The sequence below is a fragment of the Zosterops lateralis genome (assembly GCF_965231275.1).
Source record: "Zosterops lateralis genome assembly, chromosome: 3".
NCBI classification, from domain to species: Eukaryota; Metazoa; Chordata; class Aves; order Passeriformes; family Zosteropidae; genus Zosterops; species Zosterops lateralis.
Window position 1 is genome coordinate 29,810,865 of NC_139764.1, and position 27,606 is coordinate 29,838,470.

The following is a 27,606-nucleotide window of genomic DNA, read 5'->3' on the forward strand; positions in this document are numbered from 1 at the left end:
GGCAGTTCTGCAGTGGCTATTTAGCTAGCCTAAAGAAATTCCTGTGAAGTCCTAACACTGCTGCCAGATGAAAAGGCAAAAAGAAAATTTAAACAAGTAGCAGAAGTCAGAATCATTTTGCATTAAACGCTGGCTCATGCTCTGTCCATTAAAATGCATTTTTTGTTCTTGTTAAGATCTGTTTTTGCCAAGCTGCTGTTCAGGTTCCTAGTAATCATCTACAGGTTGTTAAAATTGCCCTTTTCATCATGCATTTGATATGTAAACTCTGATTCTTCTTGTGGTAGGCTATGAGAATGGTAGCTGGTGCCTCCCAGCTGCTGAAACAGGTAAGGCATTTTATGATAAATGTTCTGTTCTATCTCCTGTGCTCCCCACACTCTTCTCTCCATATCAGCCTATTTTCCCCTCAACGAAAGTGCAGCCAGGTCATGTGGCCCAACATCTTATTCCCCTGCTGCTGACCCAGCCCAGACATGACATCAGTACTGGGGCAGGATATGTCAGCTTCCTCAAGGCAGAAGGGAGCATGATGTAGGAGGAACTGAGCTAAGAAGTTCTCAGGGGATGAGAGGGGTGTATTACAAGTTGCATATTTTAAGCAAGCGGAATGGAATCTCTTGAAACAGGCAGACAGATATTTGTTGCTTAGATTTTTATCACTTACAGGCAGTTCATACCAAGTCAAGGACTTTAAATCAAGTTTGAGATAGTAAGAAAGAGAGGGCAAAAGCAGGCCAATTGAGTAAGTCAAGGTCATTTAAAAAGGTCCAGAAGGAAGTGATTGGGTCTCAGAAAAATGAGGCCAGCAGCTAATACAAAATAAAGCAACCCACTTCCACAGAAAGAAGCAACCCATTTTCATAGACAGTCAAAAGCATGTGAAAACGGTGTTATTTTAGTGCAGCTGATATGCTTAAGAGCCATATATTAACCTGTCTTTGATAATTTGCTGCTTTAGATATACCCATGGGTGCCTCTGGCTATAGGTAGCCTAAAAGCCATCAGCCAAGAATCAAAGTTGTGAAACTGGTATTATTACCCATTTGTTAGGGGGTTTTTCCCTGTCTTGAGGGTTAGAGAAAATGGCATAAGGACAGCAATGCTCTTAAGTCCAGGCTTTTAATTGCTGTGCTTCGGGAGTTTTCAAAAGGCCAATCAAACTGCCCTCAAACTACTCTGGGCTGTCCAAGCAGCACAGTAAGAATAAGTGCCTGGCCTAGTACTCCTCTGTTCCATGCCACTAGAAGGGATGAGGTGGTGTCTCATTCTGTCTTATTCATAGATGGGAAGATGGCATATTTTATATTTTCTTCCCTTTGTTCCCTGTCTTTGCCACCTGCCATTTGTGAATGTTCAGAGGTCAGATTCAACTGTTAAGAGAGAGAGCCTGAAACTTAGGTAAGGTAACAATGACTTTTAAAAACCAAAGCAAAAATTAAATGTTTTAAAAAACAGACAGAGGCATAATTAATATTAAAACGTACATAGCTATTGAAAAAACACATCCCGAGTTGCAGTTCAGTCAGGTGAAAGAGGCTACAACAGTCATCAGAGATCTTTTTAATCATACCAATAATCACCCACTATACACAAAATAGCACAATATACAGGGTCATTGGGTTATCAGGGATATTTGCTCTCTAGGTGGGGGAATATGATCAATTCGGAGTCCATCATCTACCTATAGTTCTGTAAAGCAAATAGGCAACTACAAATTCACCTAATGTAGGTAAAAATTTAACGAAGGATTGATCATTGATCACTCAGCAAATCTGATGTAAAAGCACCACCAAGTTAAGAAGCCTTTGTTCATAATTTTGTGAATATTAGAGTGGTATTTGACTTCATCAGTGGATAAAAAAGTATGACTTGTGTTCCATCCGAATGTTACTGAGTGAGCAAAAGGGTTTCAGGGACTTTTTTATTGTTTTGTCCTTTAGACGTGTGTAATATGCAAAATGCTAGAAATAATTACATTTCATTTAAAAGTTGAAAAGATCCACCTGAAGTGTAAGTTTAGCCAAGGCCACAAACTTATGTGAGTTTCAAATACATGTAGTACCTTACCATGCCAAAGCCTCTCAAGGCTTTTTGTAGATGATCTATAATACACAGTTAATGAATGAAAACAAGCAAATCTTTGGCTTGAGAGGCAACTGCTGAAATACTCAGCAACAAAAACAAGCAGCAGAGACAGAATGTATGAAAGAATGAAACAAGGTCAATAAAGAGTACCTAAGGCACCTTGTTTAATAGTCATCTTTGCTACACTCCTTAAGACCTCCAAATAACATATAAAGCTGTAAATGCTAAGGAATGTGAAGATGAAACAACTGAGGAGATTGAAGATGAAAGAGCAGAGGACAAAATACATTACTCTTATTCATAGTTAAAATTCCCATGATCAAAGGGTGTGAATAAATATATTCTTTTAAGTGATAATGAAGTAAAGAGAAGAATCAGAGCTAGGAAAATCAATGAAAGGAGGAACCAGTACTGTTAAGAGTAAGTTCATTTGATATTCATGAATTGCAAGTCTAAGTGAAGTAGAAAAGAAGACTGGAGATTGGGATATTTCCTCTATTGTCTAGTGCATTTCTCAGTCTCAAGTACTATAGAGGGGGAAGTATCCCCCTTAATTTAAAAAACAAAAGAATAGGAGAGTCTAGTCTGTACTTGCTTTAGGAATATGCACTGTACAGCAGGAACTGCAAAACTGTCCTTGCAAAAAAAGAAAAAAATGCAAAGGAGAATTTTGAGGAGGCTTGGGAAGTCTATTTTTTCTAAAAAAAAAAAAAAAAAAAAAAATTAATCACCACCTTAGTTGAGACTTTCATCAAATGCAGTATGTAGTGGACTGGTACTATAAGCTACATCTGATGACAAACTGGTTAACTCTTGATTTGGCCACTCCTCCCTGCAAATCAATACCAATTAAAGCAAAAAAAGGGCAGGGGAGAATTCCATTACTACTCTGGCTCAGTACAAGATGGTTTGTTAAAGTGAGTTAGCTCTATTGGGTTGGCTTCTTTTTCTTATACTTGAAAATAGAGCATATCATTAAAGCTCTCTTTGACATAACTTGCTTACTACAAGTTTGATGATCTGGGTGCAAGATATTCAGTAAACTTGTGAATTTGTGTTCTCTCCCTACTGCTAGCCAGAGGAAAATTTATCCTTTTACATATTTTTCAAGAAAAAAAGCCAACAAATCTCTATCCATCTCAGTCTCTGGCCTTATTTGAATACTAGTTTGTCTATACATACCTGAAAGTTTCAAAACACCATAAGAGATTGAAAGGAGAAATTGCTGAGAAATCTGTAGGTATCTAAATGTGTGCAGCAGAGTAGGAAGTTAGGTCAGCTGAATGCTTCAGGGGATATAAATACTTTTAAGGGGTTTTTTTTCCACATAGTTTTTGGACTATCAAACTAAAGTCTGCAATAGCCAGAAGCCTGCTTACATTTTAATGCATATTAATTAAAAACTGTACAACAGCATTTAGTGTTCATGAAGATGATTGTTACGCTTTTGGCATTTTTAGGAAAGCACATCAAGCTTCAAAGTAGAATAAGTCTACTGTCTTTCAGTACCTAGAGTTTGTGCTCATGAAGTACAAAAACCACAGACATTCTCCTCATTATCTGCTTTTACCTTGCCTTCTCCCCTCAGGTATGGCCCATTTCCTGTTCCCTCGGAGCTACCTTTGGCTATATGGCTGGTCTGATTATTGCACCTCTGTGGATACACTGGAACCGGAAGCAGCTTACATACAAAAGCAGATAACTGGAGCAAAAAGAGACAAGGTATTTCTTTGTGCAGATTCCATACAGACTGTGCAAAAGTTGGGGGTTTTTAAGATATATATATATAGATATATATATATATATATATATAGTCAAAGCAGAAGACTGTTCAAATTCAGTTAGAGTATTTCAGGCCAAGCATCTCCACTCAATAAAAACACATAGATGCTGTTTCAGCATGGTGCAGTTTTTGCTTCCTCTAGACTGTGTAACCCTGAGAGATTGTACCTTCCAGTCTGAATAAAATATTTGTAACAGATGTAGTGGCTTCTTATTACATGTTCGTTGAGTTTGATTTTATTCCTCTGGATTTCACTGGTTGTAGAAGGCAGAATCATAAGTTTAACTTCCAAACCTGGAACAAATTCGCTATGTACTTAATGCATTGTATTTAAAATCAGTAGAATTTCACAGTAAGCCTGGCCATTGTCAAATGTCTCTCACGTGATCAAACAGCAGTTTATGCATCTTGAGCCTATTCTCTTCTTCACTGTGTGTTTCTTTGGAGTTAGAATGGCTATAATAGCTTCATCAAAAACAGTCTTCAGTCCTTTCTGTGTTAAAGCTGAACACTCCACATAGCAGTAGGCTCCTATCTGTCAAGAAAATAAGTTAATTCAATAGCAGAATGTCTCAGCTGTTCAATTCCATCTGGGCACTTCTGCTTCCCCCCCCCCCCCCCCGCCCCTCCCCACAGCAACATTACAATGTTTGGCTTCAATCTAAAAAAGTTATCTGCATGTACACCCCCCTGTAGGAGAAAATAAGATTTGTCTTTTGTCCAAAGATCTGGAAGGTATTTTAAGTTGATTGGTTTCTATGGGAAGCAAGTTCTTTAGATTGGCAGTGGAGGCCTAAGATATGGTTAATAATTAAAGAGCAAAAAAAGACATGACCCATTTGTGTTTCAAAAATGAAGGCTCTGTAAGTGTCCTGATAAGCATACTGTAACACAGTAGTTACAATGGTAGTATAACATTCTCACATAATGTCTAAAAGATGCTTCTAACATTTTGCTTGAGCAGGAGAAGTCCCTTCCAACCTCAACCAGTTTGTGGATTTTAATTATCTTTGACCAATATTTATACAGCTTATATAGCTTTTACAAGTGTCTACACTGAAAATTAGAATTATTACTGCCAAGAAAGTGTAATTACATAGGTCTGTTTGTTACCTATATTCATTAATGTAAGTAAGTGTTGTTAATTGGTAAGCAGTCACAAGATTTCATATGTGGACTGCTGAAAGATAATGCAAAAAGTGGTAAAGGAAGACAAAGTCAAGTAGAAATAGGGGTGTGGTGCTGTTGTTGTTGTTTGTTACTTGGTTTCATTTAGAAGTATCCAGTTTACCTCTTTTGCTAACTTCTGTCCTTGCTCCACAGATACGGGCTTCTCTTTCATATCATTCAGTCTTGCCAGAGTTTTTGGGTCATCACGGAGATCAATCTAGCAAGAAAGATTGAAGTCATGCTGCAATACTTTCTCTAAACAAAAGCCAGCAGGCAATATGATGCCCTCTTTTTAAAGGAGAATTATTCAATGGAATATTAGCTCTATAAAAAATGGAGTCATGTCATGATTCAGATTATGGACCATTCCTGATTCAAAAGCTCTAAATTTAAGCTCTTTAATCCAGAAGGAAGAAACACATTCATTCTGTAATTCAGCACTTCAATTAGATGTGATCATCTTAGAATACCAAATGCAGTGGCAGAAAGATTACCCACCATGTAGGCCACTTCATAAATGAAGTCCAGTCCACTACCCACAAGAAGCAAGAGGAAATTGTCTCACTTCTCCCCTTTTCCTTTGCCTCAGCAAATATTGCATGTGACTAATAGTTGTAGACCCAAGTAATTCCAAGTAACATGGGCATGAGTGGACAATTTTATTCCTTAAGTCCCACGACTTTTTAGAAAGTCACATGGGAGACATGTAGCCCATCTTGTCACTCTGTTTACAATGGACGTAAGTTTTTTTAACAAAATGGGGATAGCTCATTGGAGAATAACATATATATGTTTTTCTGCCACCTGTAAGGGTTGTTTCTCCAAAGGCAGGAGGAGGTGCTGCTCGGGTCCTGTCAGGCCTGAACTTCCAGCCCAGAGAAAAGGCACCAGACAATGATCCTAATTGTTTAAATAAAGTAGAACAGAACCAAATATACCTGTGTTCCTACTAGTAAAAAGGGAACATTAGGTGCATATTCCTTCAACTCCGGTACCCACTCTTCCTTCACATTTTGAAATGAAGCAGGGTTTACCACTGAGAAGCAGATAAGGAAGACATCGGTCATAGGGTAAGATAAAGGTCTCAGACGATCATAGTCTTCCTAAGGAAGAAAAATTCTGTTATCTGCAATATTAAATTGTTGCCTGTATTTTAACAGTTATATTCAGAAACTGTACTTGTATTTCATGAAGGTTGTTGAGGCAAACTTTCTGAATGTTTAAAGCTATTCCAGATTAGTTCGTGTCACTGTTAGAGCAAAATCTACATATGAAGATAACTATATGCGAATATAAGTATTTTGAAAAATGTGTTAATACTGATAGAAAATTGCTTCTCTATGAGAATATACAGAAGATTACCATTCAAAAAGTTTTCATTTAAGGAAAAAACCAAAAGGCTTATGGTTCAAACATACTTGCAGATCAAAGATTAGTATTTGTAAAGAAATGAGCAGATGTGACTGCTGTAGAGTCATCCAGGTTATACAAAGCTAGGCTAGATTAAGGCTATTTGATGCACTTAAATGTTCTATTTTGGATCATACACAGAGGTGATATTTAAAGCACTCCTTAGAATTTTCTTTGTCTCTTAGAAACCTTATGGTCCTGTGCCTAGTGTTCAGGGCAGTAGGAAGGATCAGAAGGGACCTCTTTTGTCCAGACTGTGCTTTCTATTGGCAAGCCCAGCAAAGGATCAGATGGAACAGAAATTCAGGATCAATAACACTATCAGTGGAATATTAATGCCTTTGTTTGTTTGTTTGTTTGTTTGTTGGGAGTATGAGAAAAGAGTTAGTGTGAAAAGATTATTTACGACATTGAGCACCTCAGCATTTAAAGCCAGCAGTCCTACTGCCAGGGTGTACAATACTGTAGCAAGACAAGTACCTAGGAGCATTGCCCCGTTGTAAATAAGAGTTCTCTCTAGCAAGGGGAGAAGTGGATTTTTGCCCTGTGTTTTAGCTAACAGCCAGAGGGAACATGCCCCAGCTTTTCTCTGCAAGGCTTCCTTTGGTCTTTGGCAGTAAACCAATTCCTGACCATTCCTACCATAGAATTTTGGTGGTTTTTGTAACATGGAAAACTAACACTTAACCCAGGCATTGCAGAGACACTGACAAATGCTGGATTTATACCTCCCACAGTAAACACCAGTTTATTAGGGCAGCTGCAGCAGTTTCCCTCTTCCCCATGTAAACTCCCCATCTTAATTAAATCTCACAAATATTGCAATGATTTGTTCATTAAACATAGAGACAGAAATATAATTCAAGCCCATGTTTGAAATGAGCCAGAAAATGAATTTTTTGTTTCCTTGGCAACAGCCACATTACCAGATTATTAACCTATAGTCACATCCTCAAAAATGCCCTTCATTGATTTGTTAGGCTTTAAACATGGTCACTAGAATTTCAGAAAAACTGTGGAACTTCCTCAGAACAGTTTCTGCTTGGCTTATCTTTTGGAAGTCAACAGCTGTGGGAAGAGAGCTGTATTCTCATCATGAACTGGAGGAAAGAAATTCTGCAGTAGCGAGGAGGTGATCATTACTTGTCATACTCTTGTGCCATTTTGAGTATCCACTCTAGTTTTGTACACAGGCTTGCCAATTAGCTAGAGCATGCTTAATTGTTGACATGGCTTCCCAATTTCACAACCACAGTAACTGACACCACTTTGAAACTAAAACTTGACAGGCCTTTTCCCTGTCAATGTCAGGCTCTTGCCCTGATTCTGAAGAAAAAAACAGTAACCCTGTCTTTTCCAAATCTGTGGACATTCATCAGAGAAAGCAGAAATTACTTCAACACGTCAACACAGGAAGTTGAAACTCTTTAACAATCAGTTCGTTTTTCTAGGCATGTATTTAATGTTTCACTTCTACTACTGAATATAGCTAGATCCTGCTCAGGGTTGCACTCTGTTTTCTGGGGTGGAGATGAAAATCCTGAAAGAAGCTTCCCAACTACAAATTACTCTGTTCCCTGGAGTACAAAATCTGCATGAAAGAACACACAGTGGTTCCATCAGTTGCTCTGAAATTCAGCTTTAAATCATACGTGGGGTATTAGTGAATAAGTTGTGTTTTTAAAAAATCTAGGTAAAAGCTGTAATTTGTTCTTACCACTGAAGAGCTGCCATCTTTATACTCTACATTTTCTAAAAATCTCATATCTGGCTTAGGATATCTAGAATACTACACTAAATGCTAGAATGGAGAAAATTACTACCAGAAATTACTGTTAGTCCATTAACCTTAAAATAGCTCTTTAGTTAATCCATTTCAAATTACAGGTGGACCTGCTATTCATAGCAAATATTAATAATATTCTTAAAGCCAGTCTCAGGTCTGAACTCCTTTCCTGCTCCTGCATTTGTTTATGTGCCTTTTGATTTATACCCTGTCCCACTTGCACTGGGCAAGCTGTGGGTCCATCCAGTGTAATTAAGAAGTTAAATGGAAGGCAAGTACAATATGGTTGGATGCATCATGTACCCTGACTAAAGATGTGTGTGATATTTTGCTACAGTGGCTTCACTGCATTTAAGCTTCCTTAAATTATCAGGGAATTTGGCTATACCCACCAGTCCTGCTGCTTGAAACAACTTTCTGTCAGTGCTCTCAGGCTCTCCTTTAAACCTTATCTGTGCTCTGAATGTCAGGTTTGCATTGATACTAATAGTGGCAGTATTTCTAACAAAAGCTCCCACCACATGATTGGACTGGTCCTGAGTCTTCCTGGGAGAAACCCTGCTTAGTTTTTATCAGCATCTAGTAGGCCATCTGTGCTTAAAGACTCCTTCTGCCTCCCAACAGCCCCTCAGAAACAGCAATAAAATCTGTAAACTTTCTCTGATATATTGGGCCAACATAACTTCTGCAGAACTGATAGAAGAATCTGAAATACCAAATTAATTTGGATTGGATATTAGGGAAGTCTGACAAAATCTTATACCTTCAACTATAATTTATTTCCTGAATCTAGTGTAAGGGAAATAAATGTGGTTTATTCTAAAATTAAATGCAATGGCAAAATTGATCATACTAGCCAGTCAACATAAATTCCAGTTTGAGTGCATGGTACACACCACACTATACGGCAATTAGATTGATTAGACGGTCTGATTGGGGGAGGGACTGTATATATATTTAGGCTTTAAAAAATATTTAAGGATATTAGCAGGAGTATTTTAAGAATATGAATAAGATGGGCAAGAAAGCCCCTAAGGATTGAAATAGTGTAAGTCTCAAAAACTCCAGGCTATAATAGTGAAACAGCTCATTCTCCAACATAGTCTAGAGTTTAAAACAAAATTGCTTGCTGAAGCAGGTGAATATGAGAAAATACAGGGGCTGTAATAACTTCAAACAAAACTGGACACAAGAATGTTGACTTAATTAATGTTCTATGGAGCTGTGATCCCTCTAAAATACATGACACTGCAGCAGGGCTGTTCATCATTTCCCTATTATCCCTGTGGAAACCCAGGACAGCTGCCAGTACACAATAGACATGAAAAAGGAGATGAGATGAAGGAACTAAGAACTTGGCTTCTCAACTACAAATGGGGGCTTTTGTATTTAGAGTGGAGAATAGAAATTCAGACTTTTAAATTACTATGTTTTCTTACAGTAGGCTGAAGGTATGTCTAGCATTGCCTTTATCTTAGTTCCTTAAAATCTGTCCTTTTTGTCTCCTTTTCCATGTTACAGTACCTAATAATCAGCCTGAGATTTTCTGCTGCCTTGTACTTGAATACTGTATTTTGGATGGTGAAGTGCATTTGGTCTAACATATCCAAAATCTGGCTATTTCCAACATTTACCTGTTCAGAAACAGAGGTCTTGAAAAACTTCTTGTATGCAGACTGAAGAACAGTATTGCAATTCCACAGCATTTATTATGTCCTTCATTTCATGGGTTTGCTCAGACCAAAAGCAGAACACAGTGTCCCGTTTCAAGTCATGCACTTGATTTTGAACTAATACTTTTGCCCAGTTCTGTGGATATCAGCTGAAACACAGCTAAAGCCACACCAACTGTATTCTGAATTCTGCCACTGACACAGTATGTAGTCCTGAGCAAATCATTATCCTCTCTCTATTTTGCATCTTCCCATCTGTAGGGGTTTGCTAGCTTAATAATGCATTAGTCTTTGCAAAGCACTCCAAAAGCCTTTGATGTACACAGCTTATGTGCAGTGGGATATTTAAAAAAAAATAAACTCAGACAAAGTGGAGCATAATAATTTCTGGACAACCTTCTTGACCCACAAAAAGCACTATTTCCTTATATTTATTAGAACACTGAAGTGCAAGGTGCAGACAGAGATTGTTCTACTAGAGACCTTGTAGCTCCCCTGATTTATGGTATCTCTCCTCCCTGCTGGAGCTGAAGTGGTGCACAGAGACAGAGGTCCTTAGCCCTCTGTCAGTGGTGTGAGACCACAGGCCTCCTGCTCATCTGGAATGGTATTAGGATCTTTTATGTCTGTCCACTTTGGAGAGATGAAAGGCAATTAGTCCTGTGCAACCAATACCTTCCCACACCGTGACCAAGACCTTTGAGGAAGTCCACACCTCTCAGATCTGCCATTGCAAGTCGTGAAGATAATGTTAACCTAGATCTGTCTGCTTGATTTTTGTTTCCTTGCTAGTGTTTTTAAGAAAATAGGAGAAACCAAATTCTGGTATGTCATTAACAGTGATGCAGGGGCCTAAGATGTGTCATGTTCTGACAGAACCAAAGTAATTAATTATTTTATGTGATTTGCAGCTTAGGAATGAAATTTTAACAGTGCATCTTCAATTGTTATACTGACATATTCTTGATAAACCTAGTTCTATTCCAAGAGGTGTAAAGTGGATGAGTGGAAACAAAATAAAGCTTGCACCACTGGAAGAAAAACTGGAGCTCAAAATCTCTGCGTTTGTGATCTCTGTGTTAGCAACCATCTGTTGCTTTCACAGCTTACAACAGCAATCGTAAGAAGAGGTTCTCACTCTCAACCATCTGTTTTTAGAGGGGAAGCCAAAAATAGACATCAGGCAGAGTTGCTAGAGGAATCCAACCTTCATGCAGCAAAGGGTAATCACTACTGCTCAGAGGGGCTGAGTGAGGCAGAGTTTTGCAGAGTAAAATCCTAGGTAAAAGTCTTAAGTTTTAACCCCTTCATAGTAACAAGAGTCAGAAGTTCTCTCTCATTACGAATTGCCGTATTTCAATTTTTGAAATGCATTTCAAAGCTGTCCTTCAAGACTGCCTTTTTCAATTTTCCTCCCTGAAAATAAGTTTCTGTTTTAGAGGCTCCCTGTAATATTTTGGAAAACATAACAAGTGAACCATAACGACTGATGTACATGACAATGTGGACTTAGTAACAGCTCACAGTTACCTCTGGACACACCTCACCATCTCCCCCAGATTGTTTAGAATTGAAGGCTGATCTGCAGCTTTGCCATAAGCACCAGGCAAAGCCTCTGTCTGAAGGTTTTGAAGGCAACTGCTTAGTCCAAAAGCACACCAGGAAACAGACTTCACTCCGCTGAATCACCCTGTGGTTTCTGATTCTAGGAGATGCTTGGTGGGGGAGGAGAGAGAGGGAAGTGGCCTCTACTGCCCCATGCCAAGCACAAATTGCTTCCCTGGCTAAGGAACACTCTTCAAATTTTTCAGTCTGGGCTGTGTAACACTGTAACCCTTTGCAAGGAAGGAGTGTGGAGCATCCCCCAGGATGCTGGTTTCCTGGCACTGCCACTCACAGGGCACCACTAATGCAGGACCATTTGGCATAAAGCTGCAATTTGGACTGACAGTGCATTGCCATAAAACATCTGCTTATCCAATTCTGAAACCCAAGCTCTGCTATGCTGATGACTGCATTTGATTTTTCAGTTGCCTACATTTGTAGCCCCTAGCTTTTGAACACACAAAACAAGAAAGATGCAGTGATTATTCCCTGGCTGCAGGGGAAAAGTGCACTACAGAGCCTCTGTCTCTTCTGAGGATACGGCTTGCATTGCTAAAGAAAGCAGAATTGTCCTGTTGTGGTTTGTTCGCATAGGTTTCCCAGAGAGTGCAAAAAGCTGCTGGTTTGGGCCCAGCATCTATTTTTAATTTATAGGAAAGACTGCAAGTATGCAGAGTAAGTGCTCTTCCATTGTATTCTAAAAATGAAGTAAACTGATCTAAATCCATTTCTGAATTCCTGTGAGGAGGACTGTTCAAAGGACATATGAATTATACATTGAAAAAGCCCAGGGTTTGTGAATTACCTTTTAATAACAAAACTTTCCTCCTGGCATATTTGGGAACTGTGCAGCTGCTTACATGTCTGAAAAGCTTTTCTGGGGAGAGAGAAGTAACTAGCTGGAAGATGGAGTCTATTAAGGTGGATTTTAGAGCATTAGAGACAGGAAGGACAGAATATTTCTTATATTTTACACAAAATTGTCTTTAAATGATCAGATTTGATCCTAGTGTTAATATGGGGTTCGGTACTGTCCAAATGCTACATCTTGCCATGTGGTGATGCTAAACTACGTTCCTAGATGGTCTCAATAGCACACTCACTACTCCACTGGGAGAATTTCAGCTTGCTGGTTTCTTCTTGGTTTTTTAAAAGTAAAAGTCCCTGAATTTTCTCTATAGGGCTTATTATTTTAACATCTGTATCAACAGAACATGTTTTTAACTGACTGCAAGCACAGTTTCACCTGAACACCTTCACTTAAACCTGTTGTCTACCCACTATGGAGTTTGTAAGAAATGGCAGAGTAGCTGCCATGGACAAACCCTTTCACTCCTTGCCCATGAGAAATCTCAGTCCTGCAGTGCACTTCTTTCTGTCAGTGACTTTATGAACAGCATTCTTTCCACACCAGATTTCCATTTTCCCTGAGAAAGGAATTCACCCCAGTTGTGTCTGCAGCCATGAACAATCAGGATTTTCCATTCTTTCAGATATAGCAAATCAAAGTTAAAAAATAAAATGCACCCTGACATGGGAGATCTGGACAGGTCCTCTGCAGAACCTGCTCTTTGGAAAAATGGGTTCTCTGACTTCATTTTCACAGAAGAGTATGACCTGTTCTCACAGGCAAAACAGCCTACAGAACAGAGTTTAATAGTTACCCATATCATATCAGACATGTCTTTTAATTTGCTACCTATATAAAGACTGATCAGACAAACAAGACTGATCAGTTAGGTGTCCCATTCCCTTTCACCTTTTACAAATAAACCCCAAAAGCACATTCTTCCGTCCAGTGTTGAGGAACGCATAGAAGATTACAGCTTTACTGCTTCCTCAAGATTAACTCCCATCACACAACTCAGGAGAATGCCAGGGCCATCATGTGCACCTTGAATGAACACATCACAGTGAAAGAGTTTCTGGAATTAAAGGAGTTCTAACAGTCTTCTGCACCTTATTTTATATCAAGTCCCATTTGCTAGGGTTAACAGCTTCCACTGAAGAATGTGGTGAAACACTCAGCAGATGTTAAGGCAATTGAAAGAAAAACTGTAGGCAGTTTTTCTTAAGTGAGGAATTTGTAAGCCATCTCACTGCCTGTGGCTGGCCTATCTGTTGGTCATAACTAAAGATGCATCCCGGGTCACACCTGGCATCCATCCCTTATTGACTCCAACACTGAATCCCAACTGGAAATTGGACCAACAAGGAACTAGCATTAACTGCTAATGATAATCTTAAAGCATTTATGACTACATCTAATTTAGAGCACAAGCTGCCTGGGGTACTCATGAATCTGTGTTTTATTCATGTGAAGCAATATACTCACCTAGGATGCTGACAGATGTTGCTTTGCTCTGGAGAATAATGCTGCCACCTGCATTTTTATGTGCACACCAGCGAGTGCCTGGCGTAGCAAAGAATTATTGCACACGTGCCACAGCACAGATGCAGCATGGAGCAGGATTAAAACAGACTGGGGACAGTAACTGTAAAGTGTCAAATGACACAACCTCTTCAGAACTGCTGAAAGTGTCACGTAGCATTCAGACATTTTTCGTAACTCACCCAATCACTAATTCAAACAGACTGCTTATAAAACCACAGAACAGAGCAGTAAAAAGACACAGTTCTCCTCTATATCCTTATTTTGCACTTTTTCTCATTAGAGGAGGAGCAGTTTTGTTAGAAATTCAACTGTCAACGTGGCAAAGATATTCTGGATCTACATTTTCAAATGCATCCCTTAGATTTGATTTTAACATAACTCAGTGTCACTGTTCAGAAGTACTGTGGAGCTTTCAGCACTCTGAAAAAAAAATGTAACTGCCTTGAGTTTCTGACATCTATCTAGTGAATGCTTCTGGGAACTCAGAACACCATCTCCCATTCTGCAACTCCCCATCTGGTGAGAACAGTACTTACCTATCCTTCTAGGAAAGCTACCGTGCTTTCAAAGCATGAGTCACAGCTCATGAGGAGGCGTTTAGATGCAGGCTTTGCACTGAGAGTATTATTGTTGCAAGGCCATTTTTAATAACCAATCTGAAAGTATAAGTCCTTTTCCTTTTAAAGAGAAAGCCTGTCTTTACTTAAACCCTTATCTAGAGAGCTGTAAACAGAGATTGTTAGCTCAGGCACTTCACCTCCTCTTACACTGAAAAATTCCAAAGGGAGAATCTAGGCATGTTTTTATTTTATCTGCATACATCCAGTTGTTATATCTACGTGGCTGGCAACATCCTGAGGCACAGAGCAGCTTCAGCAGAGGCTGAGCTATTCATAGGCCAGCACGCTGGGCTGGGAGTGAGCTCATGAACTCCCAGCCTCCCAGTGCCAGCTGCCAGCTCGGCTGGGACATGTAAAGGGAGCAAGGGAAAATGCATGTGGGAGGAGGGAGGCACAGGGGGGGCAGAAAGGGTACAGGATATTAGTTGCTAACATTTCATGTTTAGATCTGCCAAAATTATGTTGGAGGTCTTGGTGTTTACACCTCTGCAATAAAGGGTGGCAGGTTTGCATTGTGTGAGACTGCTTCACTCCAGGCTGGCATTTGGAGCTATGGCTGCCTGGTAGGGGCAACTCGGAAGGAGCAGTGTGCTCTGAGGAGGGACATTTCTATTTCACAACAGACCAGCAGCTGCCTCTCTTCTCAGTAAGATACTGGAGTGGTACCTAGGGCTAGACCAGGGCTACCTACCAAAACCAAGACAAAGAGCCAGCAAGGAGTATAAAGATTACTGCTATTTAATTATGGCAACCACTACAGTTTTGGGACCATCCACTTTAATAACCACAGCTCAGGCACAGATACCTTCACATTTGTAACCACTTGTTTTTACACCTCTCCTTAATGCAGACACTCATCTCCCTAATAACAGAGTTCACTTCATACACTTCAGCAGCCTGACCAACTTTAACATAAATTTGCTTTAGCATCAAGGCTTCTATTATGACCAAAAAATCAGTGTATCTGAATTTAAGATGGCTGTGGCTGCAACCAGTGTGACCATCTGGGCTGAGATGTGCAAAGAAGTGGCTTGTTCTGTGCTTGTGAATACCATGTTGTGTGGTACTGCTCTGGGGACAGGTGGGAAGGCACCAAGAGCTTCACTGTATCAGACCCTGTATGAGGGTGTTTAAGGCAGAGATATAAAAGCAGAAAGCCAAGGAATACAGTTCACCTCAGCTTTGTCCAACCAGGCCCCACTAGTATCAACAGTAAGCGATGCTGAGGGATATAAATGTTATTATGTGGCACTACACCGTAGTAAGATTCACGGTACCCTGCTCTGCACTGTCCAGATGCTGGCTTGGTGCCAAATCTGCACCAACCAGCCACACCATGCCTCAGCATCTCTCTTCCCAGAACTACACAAGCACTACAGGCTCTGCTACTGCAGCCTCCTCCATCTTTCCTCTAGGTTCCAACCATCCTACAGCAAAGACATAGGAGCAGAGCAAGACTTCCCCCTGTATGTGGTCAGCACATCCTGGAAGGAAGGGACACCATGAATTAAAATCCTACAGCAAAAGGATGGACTCCAACTGCCATTTTAAACAACAGCCTTCAATATAGAGCAAAATCCCCAAAATGCAACTCCTATGCTTCTTCTGACCACCTGGGACATGGAAGAGGACATGTGGCACCTCTTCCTTAGTGCTTGCAGACATTCCTCCAAAAATGTTAACATCTTGAGAGCTGGCAGTATTACTTCTGATATCACGGAAGAGCAAAATGATAAACACTTGCCAGCAGTTCAAAACCACTCCAACATGGTGATCTTAACACACCCCTGATGAAGCCATGGTTCTCTTCCCAAGCTGATTTGGCCATGTACCCCTGTTCAATGAAGAGCAGTATTGACACACAGTCTCCCAGAAGAGAACAGAGCCAGAGGTATCCAAGCATCAGTATGACAAGCACCTCATGTTTAAACTTAAGTGCATGGATGAGTCTTCAACACAGGTAGGTTCCACAGTTCTCCTCTCCTGGGGAAACCAAGAGCTGCTCTAAACCCACCCAGTGCATGCTGCAGTAAGGCTAAAAGGAGCTGCTAGCTCCACCTCTGGGAGGAATTGCTGGAGGAATGGCACCAAATTCCCGGCCACCTCCCTGACACAGGAGGCTGTCTCCACAGCTGCAAACCCAAATGGGCTCTCAGAGCCCCCACAGCCCAGCAGCTGTACTGTCTATTTTTTGCTAAACCAGGGCCTCAGTATTTTCAGCCAGAGAAAAGCCTTCTTGAACTTACACACACCCAAAGGCCTGTGTATAAACTGAACTTTGTGAACCACTAGTGGCATTTTTCCTTGCTATATATATTACCAGGGGGGAAAAAGGGATTTTAATGGATTTATTTTCAACCTACTTTAAACTCACGAAGATATGAGGCCTTATGTCATCGTTATAGTTACTACATGTGATCCTGTGTGTGTTGTGAGGAAGCGAGCTAGAAATGAGTACTGGATGAACTCAAAAGCTTGCAACTCCTCTGCCAAAGCAAAGTCTGTCACAAGTTGCTAAATACATAACCACGCAAGTTAAAGAGACCCACACACTGATAAGCCAGCATTTCAGAGTAATGAGCCTGCTGTGCACCAGCTATGAATCAAAATCTTGTTTTTAATCTTTCTTCTGCTATAGGCTTTCTGCATGGATTTGGAGTAAGTCACTGTCTGAACTTTCATTAACCCCCTTCACTCTTCTTCCTCCAAATTGAGATCTGTAGATTGTACCTATTTACTTTGTCCAGAGCTGAAGTATAAACATGCTGATGATTGTGAACTGCTTAGATACCACAGTAATCACAAACAGCCAAGTTCTATAAAATGATACTATCAGGCCAATATTTTACAGTAACATTATTTGGGAGTTACAGAATTAGAGACAAAAGTACCAATGTATGCTGGCATAGAAATCCCAACTTTGGGCAGCAATGTATCCGATCCATATGGAAGTCTGTGGAAGCAGCAGGCATGTACCAGGTACAGCATGCTGTTTCCTCAACACACAGAAGGCATCATCAACTCCTATCTTTTCTGCTCTTTAATATATATATGTAAGCTTTAATGTAAACTTTCTATTGTTGCATAGCTTTGGGAAGACAGACTTGTCAGCTGCTCTGACAAAGCAGCTTTTAACTGAATGAAGTTGCTGGACTGGTATCTTGATAGAGACTCCCTTTAGTTGTACTGGATATTGGGATGGGGCTCCTGTGGGCAGTTTCTGATGTCCACCAGTTCCCCAAACATGCTGAAGTGGGATGAGGATAGTGGTAAAGATTTTGTTAGTACCACAGGCCTGGCAAAAAGGGGAGTTTTGACAAGACAAGATATATCTGTAAAGATAGCCTCATTAAAAAACCCTATGTGAACTAAGGGTCCTGTGAATCAGGCCAGCAAGATCTATTTCTAGGTGCCTCAAAAACTGCCCTGGAATTCAAAATGAAGATTTCAGCTTTTCAGAAACTGGAAAAAAAAAAGCTTATCTCAACTTTCTCTATATACAGCTTCACACTAAAAAGTTTGTTGTAGTATAACAGGAACACTTTAATTTGCTGTTTGTTGTAAACTGGTCAGTTTACCCTACTGACTTTTGAGGAGGCCAAAGGTCACCCGTGTTTGCAGTCAGCACATTCAGGCAGAGTGGGGTACCACAAAGCCACCTTAGTTAAGGTTACTCAGAGCTAACAACACATACATTAATAGCAACATGCCCAGCACAAGCAGTTTGAGATGGCATCCCCAAATAAATTGTGCATGAAGTGCTAGGCTTGCTTTCACACATTATTAAAAAAAAAAAAAAATTAGTTGCACACTAACCAAATGCTTCGTCTGAGCACTAGATCCTCCCTTTGCAACCTACTTAAGCAACATTTTAAAGCCGTGTTCTGAACCACTTACTATTCAAAAACAGGACTATGATAGTAATAAGAAATGCTTTTAGCTGGCATAAATTTGACTAGCTTGTGTTTACGTCAGTGAGATGACAAGCATGAAGTCAGACTTTGTGGGAAGAGTCTCACCCTTCAGGGTATCAGCTTTCTGGAAATGGTGCTGTTTCCTACAATTCACATGGAATTAATTTTTTTACTGATTTCAGGCCGAACTATAAGACTGGTTAAATGCTGCTTCCCTAACTTAAGGCTATATATGCAGATCTAAAAAGGTACACTAATTCAGGCAGCAGTTTTTCAATTAAGTATAGGAACAACATGGTTAAAAACTACAGCTTCAGTCTGTGCCAGTTCAGTGAGATTGTCTTACTAGTTGCTCTTTACAACAAGGAAGCATGTCTGAGGTCATGTGAGACCAAAGCACATGCTCACGCTGCAAGAAGAAGTTTTAATACAGGGAACACACGACTTTACAGAAACCCATGCTGCTTTTCCGTATATGCTCTGCACCTCCTTGGGAGAGGCCTGCACCTCCTGGGGTCAGGCCCTTCACAAGCTGTTCAAATAAGGGAACCCAGAAAGTACTTTCCCGGAGACTGTGCTTGGCCCGTGGCTGGTGCCATGCAAGTTAAGCTAAGGAAGAGATGACTTGAATCATGGAGCCCTTTAGAAACCACTAGACCAGTGACTCCTCCAAACATCCAGTGTTTTATCCATCACTAAAGTTATTAAAAGCCACGCTGACATCACGGCATCTTTCACAACTGGCTGTGATAATCTCAACCAAACGAATCACTTCAGTTGTCTGGGAAAGCAAAAGAAACCCAGCTAATCTCAAAGGCAGCGGCTGAAAATTACATGTCATTATTTTCCACCTTTAGTTTGAACAACTCTTTGTAGCTATTTGAGCGCTGTAAACCACAAGCGAGGCGAGCTGCGGCAGCCTGGCTCTCCATCCCACCCGGGGCGGCTGGGGCAGCGAGTGCCCTCAGTGCTGCTGGGGGCACCTTTCCCCACCGAGGGCCCGGGGAAGGGGGTCTGGCCGGCGGCGATGCCCGGCCGGGAGCACCCCCACCCCAGCGCCGGGCCCCGGCACCGCTAAAAACACCGCCCTTCTCCTCCTGCCCGCTCTCGGGAATCGAGGCTGAACCGATGGTTTTCTTTTAAAGCCGGGTTTTATCAGTCGCCCCCCACCCCCGCCAGCCCGCCTGTGCGGCGCCCAGCCCGGAGCGGAGCCCCGAACAACTTCAGCGCGGGGCGGGGGTCGGGCCGGGGGCGGCGCGGGGCACTCACCTGGCCGGCGGTGTCGTACAGCCCCAGCAGGTACTGCTTGCCCCCGACGGTGATGCTGACTGCGAGGGGGAGAAACACAGCGGGTGAGGGGGAAGCCCGGCCGGCCCCTGTGCGGCCCCAGTCCCCGGCAGGGCAAGGCCAGGGGATGGAGGGAGGGAGGAGGAGGGAGGGCAGAGAGCGGCTGCCGCCCTCGGCGCCCCCCGCCCGCTCACCTGCGTAGTGGTCGAAGACGGTGGGTACGTACTCCTCGGGGAAGGCGTCGTTGGCGTAGCTCATCAGTAGGCACGTCTTGCCCACGGCGCCGTCCCCCACCACCACGCACTTGAGCATGACGGCCGCGCTGCCATGGGCCATGGCCGGAGCCCGCCCTCATGGCCCCGCGGGCGCGCCCCGCCGAGCCGGGCCCCTCGGCATCGCCGCCGCCGCCGCCGCCGCCGCTCAGCGGGCGCCCCCGCCGGCCCCCGCCGGGCGCGGCCCCCCCGCCATCCGCCGCCGCGCTGGGCCCGGCGGGAGCCGCCTTCCCCCGGCCGCACCGAGCGCCCGCCCGGCCGCGGGGACGGGGAGGCGGGAGGGGCGCCCGGCGGGGGAGGGAGGGGAGGCTGCGGGGCCGGGGCCGCCAGGCCAGAGCGGCCGTGCCAGAGCGGCCCCCGCCCCGCCGCCCCACACGCCCGCACGGCGGCTCCCGGCGCTTCCCCGCCCCGCAAGGGACTCGGGCGCTGCGGGCACCCCCTGCCCCCGCCATCCCCCACCACCGCCCTGCGCGTACAGAGCATCCCTCCCGTAGCATCCTCCGATATTAGCCCCTAACTGTGCCGGTAGGTATGAAAATAATCAACGGGCTGCGAAAGGATTTAGTTCTGAGTTTATTGTCTTTGGGTCTGAATTCAGTAGTGGGAACAGATTTAACACACCAACGTGTGTCATTTGAGCAGGCTTGAACACCCCGTGGAGGGCTAAAACACCAGAGGACAAGACCTAGAAAGAGTAGATACTGCATGAAAAATGAGTGAAATCATGCTCCCACTAGCGTCAGTGGCAAAAGTTCCACTGTTCAGCAGCACTAGGCTGTCACCTTAGCAAGCTGTTCCCAACTTCACATTTTCCAATGGTGTAAATAAGTCTACAGTCAGACAGAAACAATTGCCTTTTTAGTTTACAATTTTTCCAGATTTATCCTATAAGCCCTATCCAATTACAACAAAACCAGCACACGACAGTGCAAGCCACAAGGAGACCTCTGTGTTATGTAGTTTGTTTTTCTATTTGATCTGACATGCTTCAGGGAGAAAATAAATGCAAATCCCACATTGCACAAAGCTTATCTGAATATTCAATAAAACACATTTTCAAACCAGGACAAGATACAAAAGTTATTACTTTGCAAGTTTTTCAGCTTAGTCAGTCAAGCTTTCATGCTTTCAGACCTCAGAGGGCGTGAGCAGGACATCCAAGACTGCTCTGGTGCAATCTCGTCACAATTCATCCAGAGAGCATCAAACCCATGAACAGACAGAAGCTGCCTCAGGAGGTATTTCCTCAGCCCTTGGAAAATACCAGCTCTAAAAGAAAGCTGGATTTACTGAGAAGTCAGTCAACTGGCAGCCAGCACAGGACTCAGCACAGAGGTCTCCCAGACAACAGCTTTTCCTAGTGAGCAGATACGTCCTGCATGAGCAGCTTTAGAGGTTTCTGGGTGTCCATGAGGGACTTGAAATCACGCAGATACTCAGTGGCCCAGGTGACATCTGCTTCCCTTTTGCTTGCCAATGTACACATTTAGGAGTACCCAACACTTACATTCTTGAGCAACAGCAGCCCAGGCTGTCGTCTGCACAATCAATGGGAAGTATACTTCCTCCACTCTGCTGCTTGTTTAATTGCTAGTGTTGCTTCCCAAATCCTGTAATCATCATTTTGAGCTTGCACAATCTCAGCCAAGTGATTCTCATCCAGTCCTCCATCTTGCTCAGACAAAGGATAGCCAATTAGTCTGCACTAAATATTTAGAGAAAATGAAGACACAGAACTGGCAAATGGAAACGTTCACCTCGGCTCTCTCCTCACAAGTTTGGCTGGTTGTACAGCCAGGGAATCACATAGCTGCAGGACTGGGATCTCATAAAACCTAACAAGAGTTCCAGAGTGATATGGCTCTATGGAATCACCCATAGGGGTGTAGGACCGTTGGTTTCATCCACAGCATACTTACTTACTTTGTTTGTTTTTCACCCTTTGCAGATGTCCTTTTCCAACCAGCACCCACAGCAGTGGGTAAGAAAGGTGCAGCTGTAAGGAGAATATACATTCCAAAAGTTCCTGGGAATTTGTTTATTGTCTTAAACTTCTCTGGCTTTCAGCAGCTCCTCAAGATTATATTATAGTCTGCTCAGTGTCAACTGACTGGCTGAGTGGAGGTTTTCAGTTCAGCTGTATTGGCACAATGGATACCTTATCACATCCTTCTTTCACATAGATTAATAATCTGTTCTGTGTAATATGCTTCCATTTTCAGCAGTACAAATATAAAGTGTTAAAATAATTACCTATAACAAATATTCTTTTAAATATCTTTATTAAAGACAATCTAGCCATTTCCCCCTAACTTCTTTCATAAGGTCGTAAAATAAACCAGTATGAAATGTTAAAAAGAAGCTCTTATCATCTTAGTGATACTTAAAATGTATTTTTATTCCTCATTGTTTGCTATAAAGTTGATAGGAAATGAGAAAAGAGTTCCATCTAATTTTTCACAAAAGAGACAATATCTGACTAGTTCCAGTTTATGCACTGAATGATTACTTCAGTATCATGTATCAATACTAAACAGCCCATTTTTTCATTTAAGGATTTAAAATTTTGCTTTGTAGGATTTCTGTAAGATTTCTATATGCATATGAGGCTGAGCAGCCTTTGGGAGCACGAAATGTAACTAGATTACCCTTAGAAAGAAGGTCTGTTCCAAATAATTCAGGTCAGTAGTGGAGGAAAGTGTGTAGAAGAGAAGGTCTAACAAATGATGGGAAGCCTATGAGGACACCAGTCTAGTAAAACTCCATAATGATTGTGCAGCTGAACATTCTTGGAAGCAATTTCTGGGGTATACAGACTTTGTGAGTGGGAGCATAGCACAGGACAATGAATTAGGATTTAAAAAAAAAATCCTTCATCTGCACTACCAGCAACATGGAAAATAGAAGAGAAAGGAATGGAGCCAGGCCTTAGTACAAGCAGCAAAAGATCTGTTTGGTCTATGGAACCAGGAAATAAGAGGGATTAATCATGTAATCAACACATTTTGAAAAGATAGATCTGTCCATGTCCATTATTAACATGTCTGTGAATTTAACCTAGAAATTTACACAGTGTTGTTATTTTCATCAACTGAGCTGCCACTCTGTGTTGTCCCAGTTCTCCTGTTCAGCTGCCAGATAAACTGCAGTGTCTCACTTTATCACTGGGTTCTTGTGCATCACTAGTGTGTGGTCATGCATCTCACAACAGAGGTGGACATCTTCCCACGTTGGCTGAAATGACTCCATGGAAATAGCCAGTATTTGAGGAAACACCCCTAAAATGCCAAGTCCTAATCAAAGCTCAAAGCAATGTATGAAAACCACCCGAATTAGTCCCACGAAGTCCATCAAAGGATTAATTTCTTTTTAGGCATCCCTGTCTGGAAGATTTGAGCCATGGTTTATGGTTCACTAAAAAAAAAAAACCACCTTCTAGACTTATAAGGAACCTTAAGTGTTTAGGAAAGTCAGTGAAAAGGGTGATGCCATCTGAATGCCCTGTTTGCACCATATTGTCTTTCAGACCAATCAATCTCTCATCCTCAAGCTGAGACATCCCTAAGCAGAGAGTTACACCTGAATGAACATAAGACAAGCCTGGTTTTTAATCAGAATAATTTACTGTTGTCGTAAATGGTGGGAACACCAATTTTACAGTTTATGAATCTGATCATTACAGTTTTGCTTTTTTGCCCAAGATTAGGTAATGCCTAATGTGTCTCTATCTCAGCTAATACAGAGGAAACAAATCACATTTCTAATGTGCCAGAAAAGGATAGGCAATTTGATAGTTGCAGATCTAATTCCTTCTGAATGTCAGTTTCCACTCTAATTTCCTCTCAATTTAAAGGGTCACAGCTGCAAGATTGGAGTTTGCCTTCCTCGTCTCTTTCAAGAACATGGCGATATCTCCAAGCAAGGGCAAGCACTATATGAAATCAGAATGATGGCATGACACATTTTAGGCCATCTGTGGTGGTTGTCTGCCAGAGCACACTGGCCCTTTACTGTACCTGTAGTGGCCCCCATCTCTGAATGGGGATGAGTGTTGCAAACAGGGGAAACATCACTTGTTCTCTTCAAGGGACAACCTAGTATGCTGCCCGGCCTGGAAAGCTCCTGCACAGGCCTCATCTCATTCTGTTATGCTGTTGCACCTTGTGATTCTTTATTAACATTTCCTTCCTTTTTGCATGGATGTAAGATGGGAGTTCTCACAAAAGCAACATAGCAGCAAAATCGCCATCATGAAATAGTAGCACCAGGACCAAAACTGGAATGAGTTGCTGAGAATGAGATCCAATGTTTCAAAAATAAATTTACATTTGCCACAGCAAAGTGTCACAATCACTACTCTGTGCTTTTTCTTAATAACTCTAGTACAGGAGCTTTAAAAGTGGTCAAAGAAAATACATCAGTGGAAACATTTTCTCTTAAAAATCAGATCCTTTGAGAAGAATAACTTTTGAAATCATGTCAATTCCATTAAAATGTTTTAAGAAAGCCATACAAATGTTCCGACAGCTTCAAAGCATTCCCTTTTTAATTTTTTTGCAGAGTAAAACATTTTCATTTCTAAATCACTATAGTTTCAATTAAGTTAGCATAGTGTTAGCATATGCTGTAACATAAATGAAAAGGTGCCATCATTTCCATCAGCTTCATTTTTCTTGCAGAAGTTTTGGGGTTTTTTTAAGGACTGCAAAATTTTCAGATTGCATTGCTAATTACAACAAAGGCAAATCTCAAAAAAATTCATAAAAGTGACAGTTCATCCTCTGAACAGCTTATGTCTTCCTCATACTCTTGGCAGGGGCAAAAGAGATACTAAGAAAAAGAAAAAAGAAACAGCCAAACAAAAAAAGAAACAAAAGTGTTTGATAACTTCTGAGTGGGTACTAAATTTCAAATATGAGAAGTCCACAGATCCAGGCCCATGCTTAAAGTTAATCTTGTATTTTATTCAGACTGACATAAAATTCAGTTTTCTACACAAGAATTTAAAGCACCAGAGAGAATAAATCTGTTGGAAACTTGGTGAGATTAGGGCACCTGCCTCCCACAGATTTCTTGACAAATCTTGCATTTAAAGTTAGAATATTAAAATATAAAATAAATTATGCTAGAGCTCTTTTGGTCATATTTCATATTTAGTGAAGGAACCTGAGCAGAATTAAATTCCTACTCAGCTACTCAGCACTGGGCTAAGTGTCAAGAAGCAGCAATTCTTTTCCTCAGGCCAGCCTCATAACAATGCCTTGCAATTCATCAGGCATTTCGTTGGAAATAAAATCTGCATCATGGTGGGGCTTTTTGTACAGCTAGAATAACCACCATTCCCAGGCATGGAAGAGAGGACTAAGCACTTAACCTCCTCAGTTGATGCCACCTCTATGGCTTCATACATCCCCACAGCATCAGTGTCCCTTTCACAGGCGCTGAGAAATACCCACCTCTGATTCACTCCGGATTCATCCCGGCACTCAAGACTGTATAGTCTGGAATGGCTGTTTGTACCACAGTGTACCTAAAGGAGAAGGAAAATAAAACCTTAAACCTTGGCTCACTGCTAGAAGAAGTATTGCTACATGAATGGGACAGGGTTGGAGATAGGAATACTGGCTCCTTCCTGTATTTTGAAACAAAACTAATCCCCAAAATACCTGTTTCTGGAAAGATAAAATTGATTGCTACATGACACTGGTGAGTTCCCTGGGAGAATCGTGGTGTTGCTCCACTCAAAACACCCCCAAAAAATGTTCTAGGGATGTCACAGTATTGACAATTGAGTCTTAGCATTTGATAACATACTCTGACTTTGTTTAATTTACTAGGATAGATGTCATCATTGCAAGGCATTGCAAGGCCTATGTGTTCCAAATTTCATTTTTATTGAACTGCACTAATCCAATGCAAATTATTTCCCCTGATTCTTACCAGTAATTATTATTTATTAATTCTGGTAAATCTGGTAATATTCCTCTTTGTGCAAAAAACAACTAACCAACCAACAAACCTTCCAGCTCTAGATATATTTGCATGAAAAAAATACCTTTTAAATTCCATTTGTTATAAATTAATTTAACTCTAAAACTGACATCTGGATTTCCCCCAACCTTTGATGAAGTCTGAATTCGAGTTTGAATTTTCATGAAGCTTGGACTTCTTTCAACAGCTCCTCTGAATTTGATTCTAGATCTGCTTGACAGACAGAAGGAAGTCCCTAAATTAGTTAATTTTCTGTACACCAGTAAGATTCAATTGTAAAGCCAAATGGTGATACACCTTTCTTGATTTAAGGGTGTTTCACACATTAAAAGGCAGCCACATTTTAACCCACAACAGTTATCTGTGTCCTAGTGAAATGAAGACTAGCACCATGTGGAGGTAAGGGACGGTAGTGGATGGGATACTGGGAAATGTGGGTGGAGAACAAGAGGAGTGAGTGGGAAGCACCCGCAGTATCCCACCCCGGCTTTAGGACCCAAACGCACCTTGCACTGGCAGGTAAAGACAGGTCCTTCTTTGGCTGTCTCCTTCAACAACTTGTCGTGTAATCTGGCATATGGAGAAAGCTGGAGGGCATTGAAAACAGACCTGAGAACAGAAGTCCAGGCTTGGAGAGTCTGGCATATGCAAGGGAGCATGGGCTGTAAGCATCTCACTGTGAAGTATTAGAAACTCCTTAGGTGCTAACAGCTTCTAGAAAGCTAATGGTTTAACAGAACTGAAAGAGAAGAACATGCTGGAAATTTTCTCAGGCAGGGTTTTGTATAGTCCAATGGGAAATGAAGGGGAGGGAGAAGAGACCAATAATTTTCTTCTTAGGTATTTATTGGAATAAAAGCGGAACCATAATTTCTGAGGATTCTCTCATTATGGTGTTTGATAATTTCACATGCCAAAGATTTCAGTGAGTGGTGATAACTTCCTTCAGTATAACAACAGAGAGAACAGGGCTTCAGAGTCACATGTTTATTTCATTTCATTAGTGCTGTTTCTGCAATAGTAACTACAAGTGCCTGAAGAACCTGTAAGATCTAAAAATAAAAAAAAGTCCTTATTAAAAACATTACTTTGCTAGAAAACTTTGCTGACATATGGTTAAGGCTGCTCACTTGCTTCCATAAAGTCGATATCAGCATTATTTGAACTTCTGAGAAACCAGGAAATACAGAGGATAATAAAGTAATACTCAAATCAATCCTTGTATACCTGTAATGGAAATAATTCACTTTTTCAGTGAGTGATTTTCGGAGAACATAGTATATAACTGCTATAGCTCAGGCACCCCTTGTCTTTGGAAAAGTAGACTGTATTCAAAGTGACACTTCTTTTACATGCATGCTCTGACCCAATTTCCTAGAGAAAAATTCCATGACAATTCAATTTTATCTTTTCCCCCGACTCACCATTTAGTCACACGTGTATTATTAAGTGCATAGAGTATTTTTCCTACTTTACTTTGCACTTTTGATCTCACCCACAGGACTGATGAGCACAGTGGGGCTGAGATCCCATCTGAAGATATGGCCTCATATTTTCACTACTATCATAGTTTACTAAGTTTTCTAGCATTTGACACAGCAATAATCAACTC

At 41.5% G+C, this 27,606-nt stretch overlaps 2 protein-coding genes across 3 annotated transcripts in view; one reads left to right on the forward strand and one right to left on the reverse strand.

Moving 5' to 3' along the window:
* PIGF (phosphatidylinositol glycan anchor biosynthesis class F) overlaps positions 1–5,940 on the forward strand; it is a 20,838-nt gene extending 14,898 nt beyond the window's left edge. The window contains exons 5-6 of the mRNA XM_083856241.1: positions 3,677–3,810; positions 5,195–5,940. Of these exons, the coding sequence (XP_083712367.1) occupies positions 3,677–3,790 (114 nt within the window). The 3' untranslated portion in view covers positions 3,791–3,810; positions 5,195–5,940. The remainder of the gene's footprint in view (positions 1–3,676; positions 3,811–5,194) is intronic.
* RHOQ (ras homolog family member Q) lies at positions 4,251–20,083 on the reverse strand (the record flags this gene model as incomplete). Of its 2 annotated transcripts, none has more annotated exons than XM_083856243.1 (5): positions 19,926–20,083; positions 19,714–19,772; positions 5,980–6,144; positions 5,163–5,258; positions 4,251–4,402 (listed from the first exon to the last, which is right to left on the reverse strand). In XM_083856243.1, exons 1-5 carry the CDS (start codon positions 20,065–20,067, stop codon positions 4,370–4,372), a joined length of 495 nt encoding a protein of 164 aa, XP_083712369.1. In that variant the 5' UTR covers positions 20,068–20,083. The 2 variants fall into 2 exon arrangements, with proteins under 2 accessions (XP_083712369.1, XP_083712368.1); XM_083856242.1 differs by having other exon boundaries at positions 4,251–4,406.
* Between the last annotated feature and the right edge of the window lie 7,523 nt (positions 20,084–27,606).